The following is a 21,341-nucleotide window of genomic DNA, read 5'->3' on the forward strand; positions in this document are numbered from 1 at the left end:
GTGTCCTGATACTGGTGGTACAGAAAGACCTCCATGTCCTCCCATCAGTGTCAGAAGTAGAGTATTGTGTTAAAATCTGTGGCTGGTGATTGTGGCAAAGTAACCATCTCTCCCAGTAGTGACTGTTGTTGTCTGTAGCATTCAGTAAATCTACAACAGACTTGTGCCTGATGTCACTTTGCTGCAATCAGGGAATTGAGTGTGAATGTCATGTACACCATCAATCCATCTGACTGACTGACTTACAAACTAAACTGCTGGGGTATTTATGGAGCGAAGTAGTGGCTAATATATACTCGACATCATTCATCATGACTGAATAGGGCTTGCTATTATGAAGGTATCAACCATTTCCCTTCTGCTGTGCTTGCTCAATGAGTCTGTTATAGCATAGAACTGGTTCATAAGAGCACTTGGTACTGTTTGTTGAATTTGCTTTAGCCTTCCTTTCATCACATAATGAAGGTGGTGTGACCCTGTTTGACTGCTCTGACTCACTACGCTCTGCTGTAATCTGCTACAGCGCTAATCAGAAATGCCGATGTTGTGTTTGGCCTGACCCAGTCTCAGTGATGAACTGTTTTCATTGTGGCCATTTTGTTTCAACATTGTTGTAATGTATCAATATAGCTTCACTGTGGGACTTTGAAAATTTTTCCTGGTTTTACTCCCCTATACAGTGTTGGCTTGCAACAGAGTACACATGAGACAATGGCACTGCTTCAGAGGAAGCCCATGGCTGGCATGGCGGCCATGCTGGCATAATGTAGGTTGACTTTGGCAGCCAATAGCCTTTTGCCACAGTGGATGTGAACAGCAGGCCAAGTGCGCAGATGCCTCATGCTGAATTCAGAACCTTTGGAGTTAACGTGGGGTGCTGGATAAAGACAATCTAGAGGAGGTCTTCCCTTGGTGGCAGTGGCTTGGGACCTGTAACCATTAGGTCTAGTCATGGAATGTAGACCAATGGCTAAGCTGATGATGGTACCAGGTAATGCTACACGTCCTTGGGTCCTATGGGTCCATCAGCTGATGTGGAGAGTGTTACAGTTTCAGCTGTGGTTGAAAGTCGTGGAACCAGTCGGAGTATGAATATATGTCTGCTAAGGGCTGAATGTGAATACTGATAGTTGCACAGCCCTGATATGTCGTGACATGAGGCCATCTCTGGTCTCCTAGGTGACCACAGAAGCAGAATGATGTGCTACAGATTATGGAAATCTGGCCTGCAACCACAACAGACTTGTAGTGTTTCAGAGTGCTGTACCAGCAGTATATTGGCACCTGGCAGCAGAATTTCATAGGCAGCTCACCTATATGCCTCTGAAGAAGTTGTGATGTCTGAACTGAGGTTGTTGCCTGGGCCAACTTTGCCACATGGGATAACTGTTTTGGTTTTGATGATGTTTGTTGCCCTACCAAGTACTTTTTTGCATTACATAAGAAGATATTTACAATACTCATTTGAAAATATTTTCAGCATTGTCATATGTTAACTTGTCTTTATTTATGTATTTTCCTTTTCTTGCAATAGATGATTTTTTAGTAGTTTACAGAAGTGTCATTAATTCTCATTTGAGTAAAAAATACTTATTTTGTGTAATAAAGCAAATAATTGTCCCTTAGAATCTCCTTTATTTGTTAATGTTTATGCAATTATGTATCATATCACTAGATGATGTACCAGGATGCTTGATGGCAAGTGAACAACTCTACCAGCATAGAATTTCATACTTTTCTCAACTTTTTCCATACATGTTTTGACCTCCCAAGCATGATAATGTAACTTTACTCAGTGCTCAATGTGAAAACTAATATATATATGACTGATCTTCCCTACCATGAAATTTCAGAAAATTTGTCTTTTCTGATGAAAATTTCTGAATTTTAAGTCCGAAGTGTGTGAAAATAAAGCTATCAATTTTTTATGTTTTAAGTATTTATTTGTAAAAAGTTTTCTAATAAATAATCTTCATCATTTAAATAATCTTATCTTTAATATTTTTGGTTGTCACTTGTTTCAATACACTTGATAAAGTTGCCTGTTTTCTGTAATTTTGCCACTGATGTTTGCAATTTTTTTAACCTATAATTTTTTCTTAATTTGTCATGTTTCCACAGACTGTGAATTTACAGATGAAGAATAATGGTTTATGACAGTTTTCAAGCATTTCAATTTGTATCAATTATCACAGATTTTGAAAGAAAGTAAAAATTGTTCTGTTTTAGGAGGTCCCTTTTTGGTCCAGTGTACTTTGTGCACTGAGGCTCCCATAACCCCTTCATAGGACTGTGATTGTTTTCCAGTCACAGATCTGTAGAAATAATGATGAGTGAAAATCAGAGCTTGCCAAATCTTGTGAATGGAAAGAATGTTTCAACAATTATACTTAAAATCCCTCAAAAAACCTTTCTGGCAGTAAGATAGTCTTGAAGTGAAATGATTTCCAATCTGGGCTCTTTGTATTTTTTAATACATGTGATCTAGAAGATTAGTGTACTATTTTACATTATTGTTAAACTCTTTGCAAGAGAGCCAATTACATGAATCTATTTTGCATCCCAGCAAATGCTGGTCATAGCTGTAGCAATAGAGGAAATAGCCTCTGCCTTTTTTTGGCACTGGATCTGTGGCTTCCAGCCATTCCATTGATTGTTAAAATCACTTTCAAAGTAATCTCTAATGAATACTTCTGTCTTTCTCTCTACTTGAAAATGGCCAATGATTATCCTTCATCACAGAGTTTCTATGACACTCTGTATGAATAAATGTATTATGAGAAGGAAATATGCTACTTACCTTATTGCGGAGATGCTGAGTCATAGATAGGAACAACAAAAATATTTTCACACTTAATGCTTTCGGCCAATGGCCTTTGTCAACAATAGAGACAGGTACTCACACACACACTCACGCAAACACAACTTAAACACATGACTGCAGTCTCAGGCAACTGAAACGACACTGCAAACAGCAGCACAGTTGCATGATGGGAATGACGACTGGGTGGGGGAAAGATGGAGACTGGGGCAGGGAGGGGGAGGGATAGTATGGTGGGGATGGCGGACAGTGAAGTGCTGCAGGTTGGGCGGTGGACAGGGGAGATGGTTCAAATGGCTCTGAGCGCTATGGAACTTAACATCTGAGGTCATCAGTCCCCTAGAACTTAGAACTACTTAAACCTAAGTAACCTAAGGACATCACACACATCCATGCCCCAGGCAGGATTCGAACCTGCGACCGTAGCGGTCGCACGGTTCCAGACTGAAGCACCTAGAACTGCTCGGCCACACCAGCCGGCGACAGAGGAGAGGTGGTGAGGGGGGGGGGGGGGGGAGTAGTGGAAAAGGAGAGAAAGAGAAATAAATAAAAAAGTGAAATAAAATAAAAAAATAAAAAAAGATTGGGTGTGATGGTGAAATGAAGGCTTGTGTAGTGCTGGAATGGGAGCAGGGAAGGGGCTGCATGGGTGAGGACAGTGACTAACGATGGTTGAGGCCCAGAGGGTTATGGGAATGTAGGATGTATTGCAGGAAAGTTCCCACCTGTGCAGTTCAGAAAATCTGGTGTTGGTGGGAAGGATCCATATGGCACAGGCTGTCAAGCAGCCATTGAAATGAAGGATATTATGTTTGGCAGTGTGTTCAGCAACAGGGTGGGCCACTTGTTTCCTGGCCACAGTTTGTTGGTGGCCATTCATTTGGACAGACAGTTTGTTGGTTGTCATGCCTACATAGAATGTAGCACAGTGGTTGCAGCTTATCATGTGGACCATTTGACTGGTTTCACAGGTAGCCCTGCCTTTGATGGGATAGGTGATGTTAATTACTGGACTGGAGTAGGTGTTGCTGGTGGGATGATGTATGGTATAGGTCTTGCATCTAGGTCTACTACAGGGGTATGTGCCATGAAGTAAGGGATTGGGTGCAAGGGCTGTGTTAGGATGGATGAGAATATTGTGTAGGTTCGGTGGATGGTGGAAAACCACTGTGGGAGGGGTGGGAAGGATAGTCGGCAAGACATTTCTCATTTCAGAGCACAACGGGAGGTAATTGAAACCCTGGCAGAGAAAGTGGTTCAGTTGCTCCAGTCCTGGGTGGTATTGAGTTACAAGGGGAATGCTCCTCTGTGGCTGGATGGTGGGGCGTTGGGAGGTGGTGGGAGACTGGAAAGATAAGGCATGGGAGATTGTTTTTGTACAAGGTTGGGAGGATAATTAAAGCCAGTGAAGGCTTCAGTGAGACCTTCGATATATTTCGAGAGGGACTGCTCATCACTGCAGATGTGACAACCATGTGTGGCTAGGCTGTACGGAAGGGACTTCTTGGTATGGAATGAGTGGCTGAAGTAGAGGTATCGCTGGTGGTTAGTAGGTTTCATATGGATGGAGGTACTGATGTAGTCATCTTCAAGGTGGAGGTCAACATCTATGAAGGTGGCTTGTTGGGTTGAGTAGGACCAGGTGAAGCAAATGGGGGAGACGTGTTGAGGTTCTGGAGGAATGTGGATAGGGTGTCCTCACCTTCGGTCCAGATAGTAAAGATGTCATCATTGTATCTGAACCAGGTGAGGGATTTAAGATTCTGAGTGTTTAGGAAGGATTCCTCTAGATGGCCCAAGAATAGGTTGGCATAGGATCGCGCCAGGCGGCTGCCCATATCCGTACCCCAGATTTGTTTGTAGGTAATGCCTTCAAAGGAGAAATAATTGTGGGTGAGGATATAGTTGGTCATGGCGACTAGGAAGGAGGTTGTTGGTTTGGAAACCATTGGGCACTGGGAAAGGTAGTGTTCAATAGCGGTAAACCCATGGGCATTACGAATGTTAATGTACAGGGAGGTGGCATCAATAGTGACGAGCAGGGCACTCTGTAGGAAAGGGACAGGAACTGTGGAGAGTTGGTGGAGGAAATGGTTGGTATCTTTTATATAGTAGGGTAAGTTCTGGTAATAGGTTGAAGGTGTTGGTCTATGAGAGCAGAGATTCTCTCAGTGGGGGCACAGTAATCAGCCACAATATCCTTCATTTCAATGACTGCTTCACAGCCTGTGCCATATGGATCCTTCCCACCAACACCAGGTTTACTGAATTGCACAGGTGAGAACTTTCCTGCACTGTATCCTATGTTCCTGTAACCCTCTGGGCCTCAACCTTCGTTAGTCGCTGTCCTCACCCATGCAGCCCCTTCCCTGCTCCCATTTCAGCACTACAGCACTACACAGCCATCATTCCACCACCACACCCAGTCTTTATTTTATTTTTTATTTATTTATCTCTATTTCTCTCCTTTAGCACTACTTCCCCCCTCCCCACCACTCCCCTGTCCACCGCCCAACCTGCAGCACTTCACTGTCCGCCATGCCCACTATACTATCTGTCCCCCTCCCCTCCCCACCCCAGTCTCCTCCTTTCTCCCACCCAGTTACCACTCCCATCATGCACCTGTGCTGCTGCTTGCAGTGTAGTTTCGGTTTCCTGAGGCTGGAGTCATGTGTGTGAGTTGCATTAGTTGTGAGTGTGAGTGTGTGTGTGTGCGTATGTGTCTCTATTGTTGACAAAGGCCACTGGCTGAACCCTTTAAGTGTGAAAATCTTTCTGTTGTTCCTATCTGTGACTCAGCATCTCTGCTATATGGTGAGTAGCAACTTTCCTTTTCATAATATTGTTACATTCCAGCCTGGATTTTCCATTGTTTGATTGTATGAATGATTGGAAATTCAAAAGGATTATTCATAGTGTATCAACTACATTATTTGTTCTGCATACACAAATTTGTTATTTTTTCTGTGAAGTTGGGATTGCTAGTTATAGCCTCCTGGATAAACTATACTGAATAACTGATTGTAATACTCTTTTGTAATACTCTTTTGCACCTTTTTTCTTCAGTTTTCATATTTTGTCTGACAAATATACCTTCCAGGTCATGGCTGTGGCCCTGGCTATTCATCCCCCCTGGAAGCTATGCAATATGGACCTAGAGAAAAAATTGTGTATGTGCCTTGCGTTCAACCTGCTGAAGCTCGCAATACTAAACCAGACTTTTTGGCAACTGTTGATATTGATCCTGACAGCCCCACTTTCTGCAAGGTGAGTACAGTCTCTCTCTAGCAGTTGTGGTTAATGTAATTTGCTGTTTCAGATAATCTACTTAATATAACATAGCACTGAAATTATTATTAAACTCATTTCTACCATAGTCCTGCATGTTTCAGTTTTGTTCACTTACAAATAAATTTTAATGGATGCAATTGGTTTTTTTTTTCCTGTATTTTAGTAGAGAAGGAAGTAGTATTTATCTGACAGTTTTTAAGGTGGCAGAAATTTATTTTTCCATTTATTTTGGCTTGCAATTGTTATTGTAGAAAAGTTGTGTTGCTTTTGTAAGAAAGTTCACAAATATTCTACACAGGTGCATAAAATAAAGTCATGCTCTTCTAAACTGATTAACCAGGATTTACTATAACAGTAAAATGCATGTAGCATCATTGACACAGTTTAAGAACTGATATTGTGTACAGTCCACCTGCTTAGCTGGATGGTAACATGCTCACCTCCCATGCAAGCAAGCCTTGGTTCGATTTCCAGTAAGGCTGGAGATTTTCTCTGCTTGGGGACTGGGTGTTGTGTTGTCCTCATCATCATTTCATCCTGATCAGTCACCCAATGTGGCAAAAGACTTGCACTTGGTGGCCGAATTTCCCAGGATGGGGCCTCCCAGCCAACGATGCCGTACGCTCATTCATTTTCATTGTGTACAGGTTATACATCGCTTGCCAATGCCTTACCTAGGTGATGAGCTACATCACTCAGGATGGAATGTTTGTAGCAGCTGTCATGAAGATTCAACGAAATGTAGAGACAAGCTGATTTTGCCATCACTGGGCAGTTCAAGGATATATGTTGTTGATGTTGGAATCAATGAGAGAGCACCTCGATTGCACAAGGTATGTAATATTACACAATTTTAAGTTACACTATGGTTATCATTACCACACTGATGATTCTTGCTTCCATGCATGTTGAGGCTCTAAATTCAACTGTTTATGACAGATAAAATTAATAACTATCTTTCACCTGTATTTATTTATGTGAAAATATTATATGTGATTTTGTTGTCAAGATGCTTCATCATTATGAATGTTTGCTTTATGAAACTGAGACCTGCAGTCAAGCAATTCTATTAATCCTGTTTATGTTTCTATCTAACAAACTGTATCAGAACACAGTAACTGATTAACTAACATCACTTAAAGCACCTCAATGCAGTTTGTCAGTTGTGAATATATATTGGATTTAAGTGCATGCACATGCACACATAAATATGGTATATTTTAAAGCATAAGTGTAGTATGAAGTACCATACTAACTCCAAAATCAATCCCATATAATATTTTTACATTAATAAATACAGCTGAAAGAAAAGTTATTATTTTTATGTCCTACATTGATGTTATTTTGTGATGTTTAGTCTGCAGGCCAGTCTGATGCAACTATTCATGCTAGGCTAAAATGAGCAAGCTTTTTCATCTTTACCTAACTATGGCAACAGATATCCATTTGCACCTGCTCTCTGTGTTCAAGCTTTGGTATTTCTCTAAAGTAATAATAATATAGATTTGTACATTGGGTCAACCAACTGAATTCCATTACAATGATCAATAAATTATGTCAAGAAGATACAGATGATTTGTCAGCTATTTTTATTCATTACTGTCAAATCAGAAACTTCAAAAACAATTTATCTAGCATGGTTTCTAGTGGGCTGGCTACTACATCCATGAGCAGTGCAGTTACCTGGCCTCCCTCGGGCTGCCAAATGATTTGCATTCTTTGAAGAACATTTTGTAGAATAGAGAAGTGCCAAGTAAGAAGCAGAAATTACAATTTTATGCATCATGAACTGGAGGTGCTATCATGTACAATAATTGATGCAATTACCAATTTGATACAAGAAAGTATTGTGCAACCTACTGAGATATTAAAGAAGTGGCTACAATCAAGCAGCATCAACAGATTTAACTATCCGGAAAAATTTATTTATAATCAATTAATGACATGGTTTTAATATAGATCTTCATGCTTTGAATATAAATTCAGAACGTTGTAAATTATAAAGTAGTGCAGGAATCACATACAGCAGAGTCCCACTAATCCAAACCCCGGTAACCCGAACGTTCGGTTAATCCGAACATGAAAAATGTTAGTCTAAGTGTGGAAAACTGTGTGGTAAACTGTACATACACACTATTTTAATTTACACAGTACAGTAAACATGTATTAGAAAAATTGACAAGAAAAGATTAGCTTTAAACAATGCATAACAATGAAAGAAAAGCTGTCAAGCTTACTAAAATACAACGGACATTTTATCCCTACTTTTTAGACGACAAAAACTCAGTGATTGTTTTTTGGCATAATGAAGACAGTCTGTTATATGATGCCTAGTTGCACCATCATTTCATAAACATCAAATCAGCAGGTGTAGCAGTGGGTTGTGGCTCCCAATAACATAGCGCGAGGTCAAGGGCTTCTGCTGCATCACTTTGTGACACCAACTCTCCTTTGTCGCTTTCAGGCTCATTGTCACTTCCGTCACAGCAGACCACTTCTTCCTGGGCTTGAGTCACAGGAGCAACTAAATCAGCATCAGTAAGCTTCTCCGCATATGCCCCATCCACTGCCATCCACTCATCTACATCTCCTTCACTAGCTTCTTCACATCCACAGATTGTCTGTATCAATTGTAGTAGATTTTCCTCTTCATTTTCAACTAGGTTGTCCTGAATTTCAAGAGATGTCCACAGTTTTCTCCACGATTTTCTCAGAGTATTTTCTGAATAGTCTGCCATTCCTCAGCGGCCCAATAAACGACATCCTTCACATTGGTCTTTTTTTATTTTGTCCACTAAAGGAGTGCTATCATCTTGGATCAGCTACTTAAAAATTGTTTTCTGTAAATCAGTTTTAATGTTTGCAGTATGCCCTGGTCCATTGGCTGTAGAAGTGGTGTAACATTCGGTGGCAAAAACTTCGCCACAATTTCTCCATCACATAATTCCTCAGTGCTGGAGTGAGATGGCACATTATCAATCAAAAGGATTGCATGTGGAGACAAATGATTTTCCTTAGAAAACTGTTGAACAGAGGGAACAAACTGGCTGGGAAACCATTCTTTGAAGAGCTTACCATCCATTCATGCTTTCTTCTTGTTGCAATAATATATGGGTAGGGACTTTGTGTTGCTGTTTTTAAAGGCTCTGGGCCTAGCAGATTTGCTGATCAGCATTAAAGGCAGCTTGTGGTCACCAGCAGCATTGCTGCACACTAATAAAGTCACACAATCTTTGCACATTTTAAAACCAGGAGCAAGGTCTTCTGCTTTTGATGCCAGGCTTTTTGTTGGCAATGCCCTAAAATTAAGGCCAGTCTTGTCAGCATTATAAATTTGTTGAGGAGAATACTTTCTCTCTCTTATCATTTTTTCAAACTCACCCAAGTAATCCTTTGCTGCATCATGGTCAGAAGAAAGCTTCTTTCCAGTAATTGTTAGCAGACAGATTCCGTGACATTTTCTGAATCTGTCCAACCAAACCATATCGCACTCAACAATGCACAACAACAAGGGCAGGGAGTGAGAGTGAGCCATTGTTCCCACACTTGTTCCCATTTGTTACCATGATGTACCTACTTATGTGCTTGGTATACTTCATTCTAGAAACTTGTCACCATAATTCTGGCTAATCTGAACAAATTGGTAATCTGGAAAAGGTCCGGTCCCAATTAGTTCAGATTAACAGGACTCTACCATAATTAAATTTGTGCCAGTTGAGAATCAACACTCACAGTAAGAGAACAAACTTTTGATATGAGATCCACTTTTGCTATTTCATACCTTATTTATGAAGAGATCATATATGAAAATACGCCATATTCTCAGATGAGATTTCATTACTTGGTTAATCTCTCAACTACTATTTGGCATCTGGTTGGAAACATGGCAGTATGTCGGACCACTCAGTACAAAATACTATCAGATGCCTTGCAGTCTGGGTAATGATGGATGTATTGCGGTGATCTTGACTTTTGGTGCCGGCCTGGGTGGCCGAGCAGTTCTAGGCGCTACAGTCTGGAACCGCGCGACTGCTACGGTCACAGGTTCGAATCCTGCCTTGGGGATGGATGTGTGTGGTGTCCTTAGGTTAGTTAGGTTTAAGTAGTTCTAAGTTCTAGGGGACTGATGACCTCAGAAGTTAAGTCCCATAGTGCTCAGAGCCATTTGAACCATTTGACTTTTGGGCAGTTCATTTGCCAGCTGTGACATCTAAAACATGTTGTGGCATACACTGTTTGATCAAAATTACCTGGACAGCCCTGTGTAATGTGGAACCGGCCTTTACCAATATAAAAAGGAGACTGGAGTATTGTGTTGTCAGCAGAGAAGCAGTAACATTAGAATGGGTCAAGAGAGTTCAGTGACTTTGAATGTGGCCTGGTCATTGAACATCACCTGAGTAATAAATCCACCAAGGAAATTTCAACTTTTCCAAAGCTGCATAAGTCAACTGTTGGTGATGTGATGTGAAGTGGAAACATGATGGATGAGTGACAGCTAATCCAAGACCAGGCAGATCTAATGAACTTACAGACTGACAAACAAACATTGTGCAGAATGGTTGCAATTAGTTTTAAAACTGCTACCAACACACCTACTAGCACAATGACTGTGAATAGGAACTTCGAATAGGAAGTTAAAAAGAATGGATTCAGTGGTCAAGAGGCTCCTCATAAGCCAACCATTTCTGTAGTGAATGCTAAGCAATGCTTGAAGTTGTGTAAAGAACAATGCTACTGGACAGTGGATGACTGGGAATGTGTGATTTGGAGTGCTGACTCATGCTATGACTTGAGGCAATCATATAGAAGGTTTTGGGTTTGCCCAATGCCTGCTGTTACTTGCCATCCCAAAAGTGAAGTACGGAGGATGTGCTGTTTTGTTATGGAATGTTTTCTGTGGTTAGGATGTGGTCCCCTTATTACGTTTAAGAAAACACCTGTATGCATAATGATATGAACATACTTTACAGCATTGTGTACTGCAGACAGTAGAGGAACAGTTTGGAGATGTGATTTTTTTTAAAAGCATGACATGCACTCTGTCACAAAGCAGCTACTGGGTGGCAATGGATTGTGGACAGTGTAATATAACATGGCAAAAATTTTTTGTGGGTGAAGTTTGGGATGTGTATCATTATTTAGTACAAGAAGAATAACGATTAATATCCCACACCTTATTATGGATATCCTCCACCAATAAAATAATACATATCTTGTGTAATATGGGGTGCTGCTTCTTAATGCTACCATAGGTTCATCTTGATGTTATTGTATCACCACATGGGAATCATGCATTGATAGAAATAAGTTTAGTACTTCTTGTTCAAAGAGAATGTTATTTTGCACACTAGATGTTTGGTGGCGAATGTACAAAGTCTGACTACATGCTGTTGAAACAAAATTCGGTCCAAGACTGACGTAATACTGACTTGGGACTGACCTCAGACTGACCTATGGCGGCATACAAATCAGCTCTATTTATATGGTTTTAAACAATGACTGTCATTGTTACATATTGAATTTTGGATTTATACAATTAAAGTTTTTGCATACATCTTCCCAAATAACATAGAAATTTACATGAAATAGAAGTGAATAATTCCATACAAAGACAGGAAAGAATCTGTTTCTATTGAAACTAAGAAATTACATGTTTTATCATTGCAACAATGTGTTTCATTAATTTGTATATATTTTTTTACTGACTTAAAGGATATCATCCTATCATTTTCAGGTGAACAGAGTAATTAGTTTTATTGAATAAAAGGCCTAGATTCAATTAATTAAACTTTGTATGAGTAAAGTTTTACATTTCTATATGGTCATAATTACAGTTTAGTTAACTAACACCAATTAAAACATGAGAATCCTTAATTCTGACTGAAAAATCATCATGTCATATTTCTGTTAGGGATACATATAGTTGTTGAGTTAACAAAGCATACAAATAGCTGCCTCCTGATGACTAGAAATATTGGAACTTAAATGGTTGATTACTCCATAATTACAATAGCAATTTTATTCCTACCATGTTCCTGTGGTTTGTATTATGTGCAAATTGTGATTGTATATTAGCTTTTAACATGTTTCCTTCATTTTACATACTGGTGAGGCCCAACGTAAACAATGTCAAAACAGTAGCTTAAATTAGTGCAAATTACTAATTTGCTGCGCAAAAAATCTTCAGTGTATTCGAATTCAGGTAACCAGAAAAGACAAAGTAAAACAGAAGTTTAAGTTGGTGTAAGTCCTCTTTGGGAGAGGGGGATGAGAGTGGAAGAAGAGGATACAGGGGTTGTGGTATTACAATACATCCCAAAGAGGTTTGACTATTGCAGAGAGACAAAGCTCTCCTAAATCTCTTGGCTAAAAATGAAGGGAATATAATCATGACTAGTGAAAAAGACCAGCAATTTGACAATTAGTGTGAGTGAAAAATACATGTTATGTATAAAGTTTAATCAGTCAAATTTCTCATTTACAAGATGATATACAAGAAAGATACAAGTGCATAAATTTTCAATTTTATCATCTTGGTGCTCTTTTGATGCATCCATTGAACGTACTATGAGATTCGTTCAATTGTTCATATATTATTGCCTAATAAGTTGTATCTTACCTCTAAAAGATGTTAGTGTGAGTTGGATGTCAAGTTATGAATACAGTATCACATAATTTTTTCCCAGGCAAGAACATGCCTCAACCGGAATGCCAGACATTCGATGCTGTATCAAACTGACTTCAATGTCAAAATTTCAAATAGACTAAAGAAATGTATCATCTTCCAAATTTAATGGTCAGAATGATCACATCTACATCAGTGTCCTCAAATAAATGTGAACATACATCAGTAAACAAAATTAATTGTTTCTCAGAATTACCTCCTTGTGGTCACAACTACTATGCCCATTACTTCCATGAGTTTATTAAATGCAGTATACAGTATGTCAGTATAAAGTGCAGTGTTTTACCACAATCCCCTTCACATCACTTTGTTCCAACTCCTTCCTTGGTTCGTTTCAAATTTTCACCAGTGCAAGACCATCATTAGTTTACTTATATATACATATTTCCTATGATTGTTAATTAATCTTATCACAGTAGAACTTCCAATTCAGAAGTATGGTGAACTGTAAAGAGTTATTCTGTGTATACAATACAGTGTGACAAAGCAAAATTCAAGTTTATAACATAAAATCTTACCTACTTTACCAGGCAAAATATATATTTGTATCCACGAATGACAAATCAGATTCAAGAGTTATCCTACATCAAATCATAGAAAAACACTAATTTAAAATATATACCAGAAAATGCAAAGGAAAATTCCCTCCAGTCTGTTAAGTGAGACCAAAGTAGTGCATAGAACCATACAGAGTTCATCTTCTCATAAGAAATGCAATTACAGCAAGTGACTGTAAGGCCACAAAACAAGTTATATCCTAACACACAATCAAATACAAGAGTTAACCTACAATGCATTTATATATATGACTAAAACTATACAGGAAGTCTCACATCATGACATCAAAACTGAAAAACAGATCAAATTGATATAGTAAGTAAAACAACATGAAACTAGAATTTGGCATGAGACACCTCAAACCAAATTGAAAATGTTCAAGGCCTATGTTTGCGATGATCGGACTGACCTAAAAATGCAAAGCGCTGGGTACTAACCAGTAAAAAGTTCATAATCAGTTAGTTCAAATTTCAAAATCCATAAGGAATAAGTATGGAAATATGAAAACCAATGTGATGTGGGACTTCAAGTTCAATACAAAAATGTTCAAGGCCTATGTTTGCGACAATTTGACTGACCTGAACCTACAGGTACTAACCAGTAAGAAAGTTCATTATCAGTTAGTTGAAATCTCAAAATCAATAAGCGATAAGTATGCAAGTATCTGCATCAAAATGATGTAGAACTTCAAGTTCCAAAGAAACATCATCTACTACCATAAGACAAGCAGAAGTTAGTATTAGGAGCACAAAGGTACAGTGACACAATGAAGCATCAACAATGATTGCCAGTCATGACAAATATGGGAAAATCTTCCAGATAAGCAAAATTATTCATGTTCATACAGTAATAAAATGTAGTGAAAATGATTTTGTAGGTGATGTTCAGTCACAATCTAATTATTTCATATCACATTTTAATATGAATGTGTGTTTGAAGATAAATACGTATGTTGGTACGTTGGCACTTAAATGATTTAATAGGAAAAGCAATCCTGACAAAAGTGATTCAACAAGGGTGATGTTGAGCATCAAAGTGCTAAAGAATATATATGATGAATGCTAACAACTAATATAGAAAACATGACACGAACACACATACTGAATCAAATATAGATAAAAACACAAGCATAATGCAAAGTAGAGTAATACACTTGATGTACTGAAGCACAGCTTAAACTCCATGCATAATTGGTGTGTCAAAGAAATGATTGATGTCCAGCCAGAGCATCCAACCAAAATATCTCCTATCTGACTGATGCCTTCCTCAGACCAATCAGCCAATGAATATATTTCATCAAGACTGTGGTCATCTGTAACACTGCAGCCAAAATCCACTAATACTACTACTCTCACCCTAGGACAACAGCAAGCAAAACACTCCTAAATCATATTAATCAAAAGCTTTCAAAGACAACACCAAATTTATCACAGAGCAATCAGATTCATTATAGTCAAGATAAAGTAAATAATATGTAAATCATTGAAGTCAATAGAATATGTGTCATGTATAAACTTCAAATAGCAGGCTAATTGCATTCAATGTAAGTTATGTCAATTGTCACTAATAGTCTCCATAATAATCATGCTGAACATTCAATCATGTACATATGAAGTATTTCAGATTCACATGACACTGAATAATTGTAAAATCATGAAGATGTGAAACAAAACCAAATGTTATACAAGTGACTAGGATTATACCATAGTTCCTGCTGATGAACTAGAGTGTTAAGTAGACAAATGTATATATTTATGTGTATTATCCAGTTGGCTATACTTTTCTTCAAAATTCATACTATTCTCAGTTCCTGTCAGTATAAAATAAGATAAAATACTATTTTCAAATCAGCAAAGCATTTCATGTACCTACAATTGATTTAGACATGTGGCTAGAAACTAAGTGTAAATGGTGTAAATAAGGAATATAGTACCAAAATATAAAGATGTTGAAGCAGATACAACATTAGTTGGGGCCCTTGTGCTTGCCAGACACATAGTACATGCAAAGAGTGTACCCCCCTGGGATTGATCATATTAAACCTCAGAAAATATGATTAAAGTAGAGTGTATTAAGGAAATTATTACACCTCACGTCATCAAACACCAATATCATGAATCAAATTGGTAATCAAAGTCAGCATAAATCCAAAGGATAGAAGTGTGTATGAATATGTGTGTGAATGTAGTACTGATGTATAATGGTGTTGAAACAGATACTACATTAGCTGGGACCCTTGTGCTTGCCAGATACATGGTACACAGAGAGAGTGGATCTGTAGAGACCTGGCCAGTGATAGCTACACCTGATTCTGTTTAAAGCCTTGACAAATCTCAAGTGTCTAGATGTTGGAGCATCAGTGAGAAATCTCAGGATAACTTGCCATAGATGAACTGGAAAGAGATGCAACCATTTCACTTATACAATGTTCTTTTTATTAATTGGAATCCTCCTTTGGTTAGTTGCTCCTCCTTCAAGGCTTCTGTGGTTTTCACTAGAGGTGGATCTTCCGTCTAAGAATAGGCAATGTCATCTAATGCAGTGATGACTGAGATTTAATACACATTGCTGTGTTCTGCTAAAGGATTTCTTCAAAGGCCATCAGTGTCCTTATGTTTGCATCTATTTTTGTATACTACTGTGATGTCATACTCCTGAAGTCTCAGTACATACCTTGCCAGTTGACCTGATGGATCCTTCAGGCCTGTCAGCCGGCATAGAGAATGGTGATTTGTCACAATGTGAATAGTTTGCCAGATAAATAGAGCTGGAACTCATTGATGGCCCAAACAACTGCAAACACACTCACACGCTTGTAGAGTAATTTATCACGGACTTTGCTCTGGAAGCATAAGCTATAACTTATTTGGTATATTTCTGAATTTTTACTAGAACTGCACTTTTCCCATAATTGCTTGAGTGTGAAGTTCTGACTTGACATACTCATCATGCAGTGCTAGAACTGGAGAAGATATTAGCAACCCCTTAAGGAAGGAAAGATTTTTCTTACACCTTGCTCCAGGAACATTTGGTGCCGCCTTGTATTAATCATTGCAAGAGTTGTGCCATAGAGCAGAACTTCCTTATGAATTGCCTTTAGTATGAGCACATTCCCAGAAAATTTCTCTCATCAAGGACATGCCAAGGAGTCAGAAAATCTGTGACTTCTCTTATTTCCTCTGGATTGGAATGGACCCATCACCATTAACTATTTGCTCCAAAATTTTTATTTGTTGAGAGATGAAGGGGCACTTTTTTTATTCAGATGGAGCCCTGTGGTCTGAACACACTTCAATATGGTTGTAAGGCAGCTTCAGTGTTCTTCAGATGTCTTCAAAAAAACAGCAGTGTTATCCAGATAGCAGAGACAAGTCATCGATTCAGGGTGCAGATTTTCCATCATATATTCACAGCTGGCTGAAGCATCATATAATCCAAATGGCATAACTCTGAACTTGTAAAGGCCATCAGGAGTTATGAAAGCAGTCCTCTCTGGGTCAGCATCATCAACCACAGTTTGCCAGTAAACCTATCTGCATGTTCACAGTTGAGGAGTACTTTGCTCCTGTCATGCTGTCTAGTGTGTCACCTGTGTACAAAAATGGGTGTACATCTTTCTTCATGATTTAGTTCAGTCGTTGGTAGTTGGCACAGAAACACCATGTGCCATGTTTCTTCTTTACTAGGACTGCAAGAGAGGACCAAGGACTCTCTGAAAGTTCTGTGATCTTATCTTCTGCATTGTTCAACCAGTGACACCCTGTGCAAGTGCTGATTGATTGGTGGGTGATCTTCAGTAATGGTACAGTGTTTTACCATGGGTTGCTTGATCTGACTTTTCTTCACTCCACATTTGCATTAGTCTGAAAATTGCTGCAGAATGGCTAACACTTGCCCATGCTTTTCCTCAGTCAGGTCAGATCTTATGTCCAGTTCAATAGCAGTTCCCTCCCTTCCATTGTCTGTAGTGGTAGCAGCTCATGATTCTTTGTCAGTGGCATTGAGTTGCCCATGCTGGACTGGCTCAGATGTTCCTATACACATACTGTTACGGATAAGTTGTCACTGCTAGTGACAGTTAGTGATTCCAAAGTTCCCTTGACCATCAGGAATGCTGATGATTGTCTCAGGTATGTATATTTCTTATGCGAGCCAGAGTGGCTTTTGGCAGTTGACAAAAGATACAAAGTGTAACTGAGTGTTTAGCTTGATGATTGGAAGTTTGGTACTTGTCTTGTTATTATGGTGGGATAACAATGTCCTCACCAGCGAACAACTGTTGAGAGTAATCTTTGTGTGCGCATTGGAATAGCTTATCCAATCTGGTGCTTCAATCTTCTACAGTCTATGACTGCTTGTGATAGTTGAAATCTTGAGGCTTTGTAGCCATTAAAAGCTCATCACCTCTCTCTGCAGTAGTGTACAACATGTCTACGGCATCCATAATGGAAGCATAACAATATGTTGTATTCTGTCCTCCAAATGTCCATTCTCCTGTGGCAGAGATGTTTGTTGCACCTGGTTGAACATTGGGTTGTCTTTTTCATATGCTGATACCACCTGATGACTTTCCCAGTTGTTGTGACATCCTTTACTAGAAGAAATTGTTAAATGCCCTTCTGTAAATCCATTCATCAAATGAGAGATTTTTCTGGCTTCTTTCGTGTGTCATATTCACTATGTGGCATAGACCAAAATATTCTGTATGTGTTATTCCCCATAATATAAAGCTCTCTTCTCCAATTGTTCTTGCACTAAGCTGATTTGATGCTGCTTGTCATCAAATATTTTCTTCAGTGTGGCACAGAATTTGTTTCAGCTAATGAGTTGCTCTTCATTTTTCTTAAACCACTGGTGGACTGTACCACCCATGTAAAATTATGCATTTGCCAAACACATCATGTCATCTCACCTACTCGGTCAAATCCTTTCAGTCCTTTCTCCAGAAAATACTGATGTGTGCCTTAAGAGCAGCTGACTTGTTGCTGTTTAGGAATTCATTGGTTTCTTGAATATACAGACCTTGGGAATGATGTACTGCTTGTATCCTAGGTCTGTCTATGTAAGCAACACCTTTTAAGTTGCATAATTGGAGCCACAGTGATGTAAATGTTTTGAAATATCTGAGGTCTCCACCAAAGAGTGTCATATCATAATCACAGCAAGTTCAAATCTGGAAGCATGGTTGTCGGTGAACTACAATACTTAGCAGTCAAAGCAAGTTTATCGCAAACACCAACATATAGATAGAAGAGAACTCAACTTCTGAGAGGAGCATTTTGCCTATTTATACAAACATGGAATATTCTAGAATACACAAACATTACAAACAATTGAAATTTCAAGAACCTCCCAGGTATGACAAATACTAAATAATTGCTGATGGTTAGGTTTGAAATGGTGAACTGAAGTACGGCAGCTTGCAGTGCTGGCCTCTATGCCACATTGGGTGCAACACAGCTCATGGCTATACACAAGGCAAGTGGTGGTTGAGAAGAGAATGAGACAGGGTTGTAGTCTATCCCCACTGTTCTTAAATCTGTACATTGTGTGAGCACTGAATGAAACCAAGTAGAAATTTGGAAAGTGAATTTAGGTTCAGAGAAAAGAAATAAAAACGTTTAAGTTTGCTGATGACACTGTAATCCTATTCAGCAGTTCTGTTCAGCAAAGGACTTGGAAGAACAGCTGAACAGAATGGAAAGTGTCTTGAAAAGAAGTTTTAGGATGAAATTCAACAAAAGTGAAACAAGGGTAATGGAATGTAGTCAAATTAAATCATATGAAGCTGAGTGAATTAAATTAGGAAATGAGACACTAAAAGTAGTAGATGCCTTTTGGTATTTGAGCAGCAAAATAACTGATCTTGGCTGAAGTAGAGAGGATATAAAATGCAGACTGGCAATAGCAAGGAAAACATATCTGAAAAGAGGAATTGTGTTAGGAATTTGTCTGAGTGCAGCCTTTTACAGCAGGGTTACGTGGACAATAAAGAGTTCAGACAAAAAGAGAACAGAAGCTTGTGAAATGAAATGTGGTGCCTCAGAAGAGTGCTGAAGATTAGAAGGGTAGATTGAGTAACTTAGGAGGAAATGCTGGATTGAATTAAGGAAAAACAAAATGTCTGACCAATTTGACTAAAAGAAGGGATCCGTTAATAGGACACATTCTGAGACATCAAGGAATCATCAGTTTGGTAATGGAGGGAAGTATGGGAGTTAGAAGTATGTAGGGTACCATGGTATGAATACAGTAAGCTTGTTCAAATGGATGTAGATTGCAGTATTTATTTAGAGATGAACAAATTTGCACAGTATAGAGTAGGGTGGAGAGCTGCATAAGCCGTCTTTGGAGAAGGTAATAAGAAAAACAACAAGTTGTATCTGAAACAGTATTCTTATAATGCAACACACAGTGCACAATTTTTGCTGTAAACAGCTCTAAGTGAAACAAGACTGATATGTTGCTGGAATTTCTGACATTATCTTTTTTCACGGCTAACTATAGTCAGATCTGAAAACATGTTGTCCAGAAGTTCAACAACATTTCCAATTTTGTTTATGTGGCTGTTAACTGCTCATTGCATCAGTTGCTTGTAGGCCGTTACTATTATTCTTCCCATTACTTATATTCATTCCAACAAAGACTTCCCAGTGTACACATAAAAGTTTCTGAACTTGTAAAACCATTGTCCTACAACAATAGTTTAATTTGTGTGCTTCGATTTTGCCTTTCTTCTAAATTTTTTTCTGTTTGACAAGTGTCACACGCTGTTATGTTTTGTTGCTTCTTTATGCTATAGTGAACTGACACTATTTATCAATTTTGAAGATTATAGATCCTCAAGAATTAAGTCAACTAGATGTTGCTGCTCTACATACAACACATTGCCTTCCAACTGGAGAAATAATGATATCTACATTGGGTGACAACTGTGATGAAGCAAAAGGAAATTTTCTTCTTCTTGATGCTGAATCTTTTGAAATTAAGAGTGAGTATAGTGAATATAAGACTTACCATCTATTTTAAAACATTATTATAACACTTTGTGAGGAAGCTGGAATATCTGCTACTACACACAGAGGCAGCATTGTCTACTAAAATTTCCAAATCTTATGGCATGATGTATTTAGTAAGCTGAGGTAACAGTATGAAGGTACACTGATACCCAAACATATCAGTTTTTTAATGAGAATTCTGTGTGTTGTATTTATGTATTTTTTTTTTCTAGAGTGTGGTTCATTGATATATAAGGTAAGGTCAAAAAATACCGGAATATTCATAATTTCGTGCCAATGGTGTATTGGAGAAAATACTCTTGGCATCCCTGCACATGCCAATGTTTAATGTGTAACTGCCAGAAGTTTCATTGTAGTGTGTCTGTTAGTTATTGTTCAGTGGTGTATTGAGTACAATGTTGTGTTGCACAGTTTGTGAACTTCAAGGTGGCAGAGTTGAGAAGCAACGCAACTGCATTAAATTTTGTGTGAAACTTTAGAAAACCTTTAAGAGACACCAAATTATGCAGGAAGCCTACAATGATGAATGCTTAAGCCTTACTCAGTGTTATGAATGAATGGTTCAGATGGTTTAAAAATAGGAGTTGGAAGTTAAAGATGACCCTCATTCATTACGCCCTCTGAAGGATTAATCCATCATGTATTCGTACCACAGGGACAAATTGTTGATCAATGGTACTATCGTGGCATGTTGTGATGCGTGCAAGAAAATGTGAGAAGCAAATGGCTGCAAATGTGGCGAGACAATTCATGGCTCTTACATCACAATAACATACCAGCACATTCATCCCTGTTGGTACATGACTATAGCACAATAAACAAAATCACTGTGCTGCCTCATCCTCCATACCCTCCAGACATGACCCTGCAGATTTTTCTTTTATTTCCAAAATTGAAAACTCCAGTGAAAGGACTTTTAGGACAGTGAAAGGATTTGCAATGATGGACGAGATAAAAGAAAATT

General features: G+C 38.6%; 1 protein-coding gene across 1 annotated transcript in view; it reads left to right on the forward strand.

Annotated features, from left to right (window-relative positions):
- The first annotated feature begins 5,932 nt into the window (after positions 1–5,932).
- LOC126252173 (methanethiol oxidase-like) overlaps positions 5,933–21,341 on the forward strand; it is a 142,769-nt gene continuing 127,360 nt past the window's right edge. The window contains exons 1-3 of the mRNA XM_049953042.1: positions 5,933–6,088; positions 6,760–6,945; positions 20,190–20,349. Of these exons, the coding sequence (XP_049808999.1) occupies positions 5,963–6,088; positions 6,760–6,945; positions 20,190–20,349 (472 nt within the window). The 5' untranslated portion in view covers positions 5,933–5,962. The remainder of the gene's footprint in view (positions 6,089–6,759; positions 6,946–20,189; positions 20,350–21,341) is intronic.

The sequence above is a fragment of the Schistocerca nitens genome, chromosome 4, assembly GCF_023898315.1.
Source record: "Schistocerca nitens isolate TAMUIC-IGC-003100 chromosome 4, iqSchNite1.1, whole genome shotgun sequence".
Taxonomy (NCBI): domain Eukaryota; kingdom Metazoa; phylum Arthropoda; class Insecta; order Orthoptera; family Acrididae; genus Schistocerca; species Schistocerca nitens.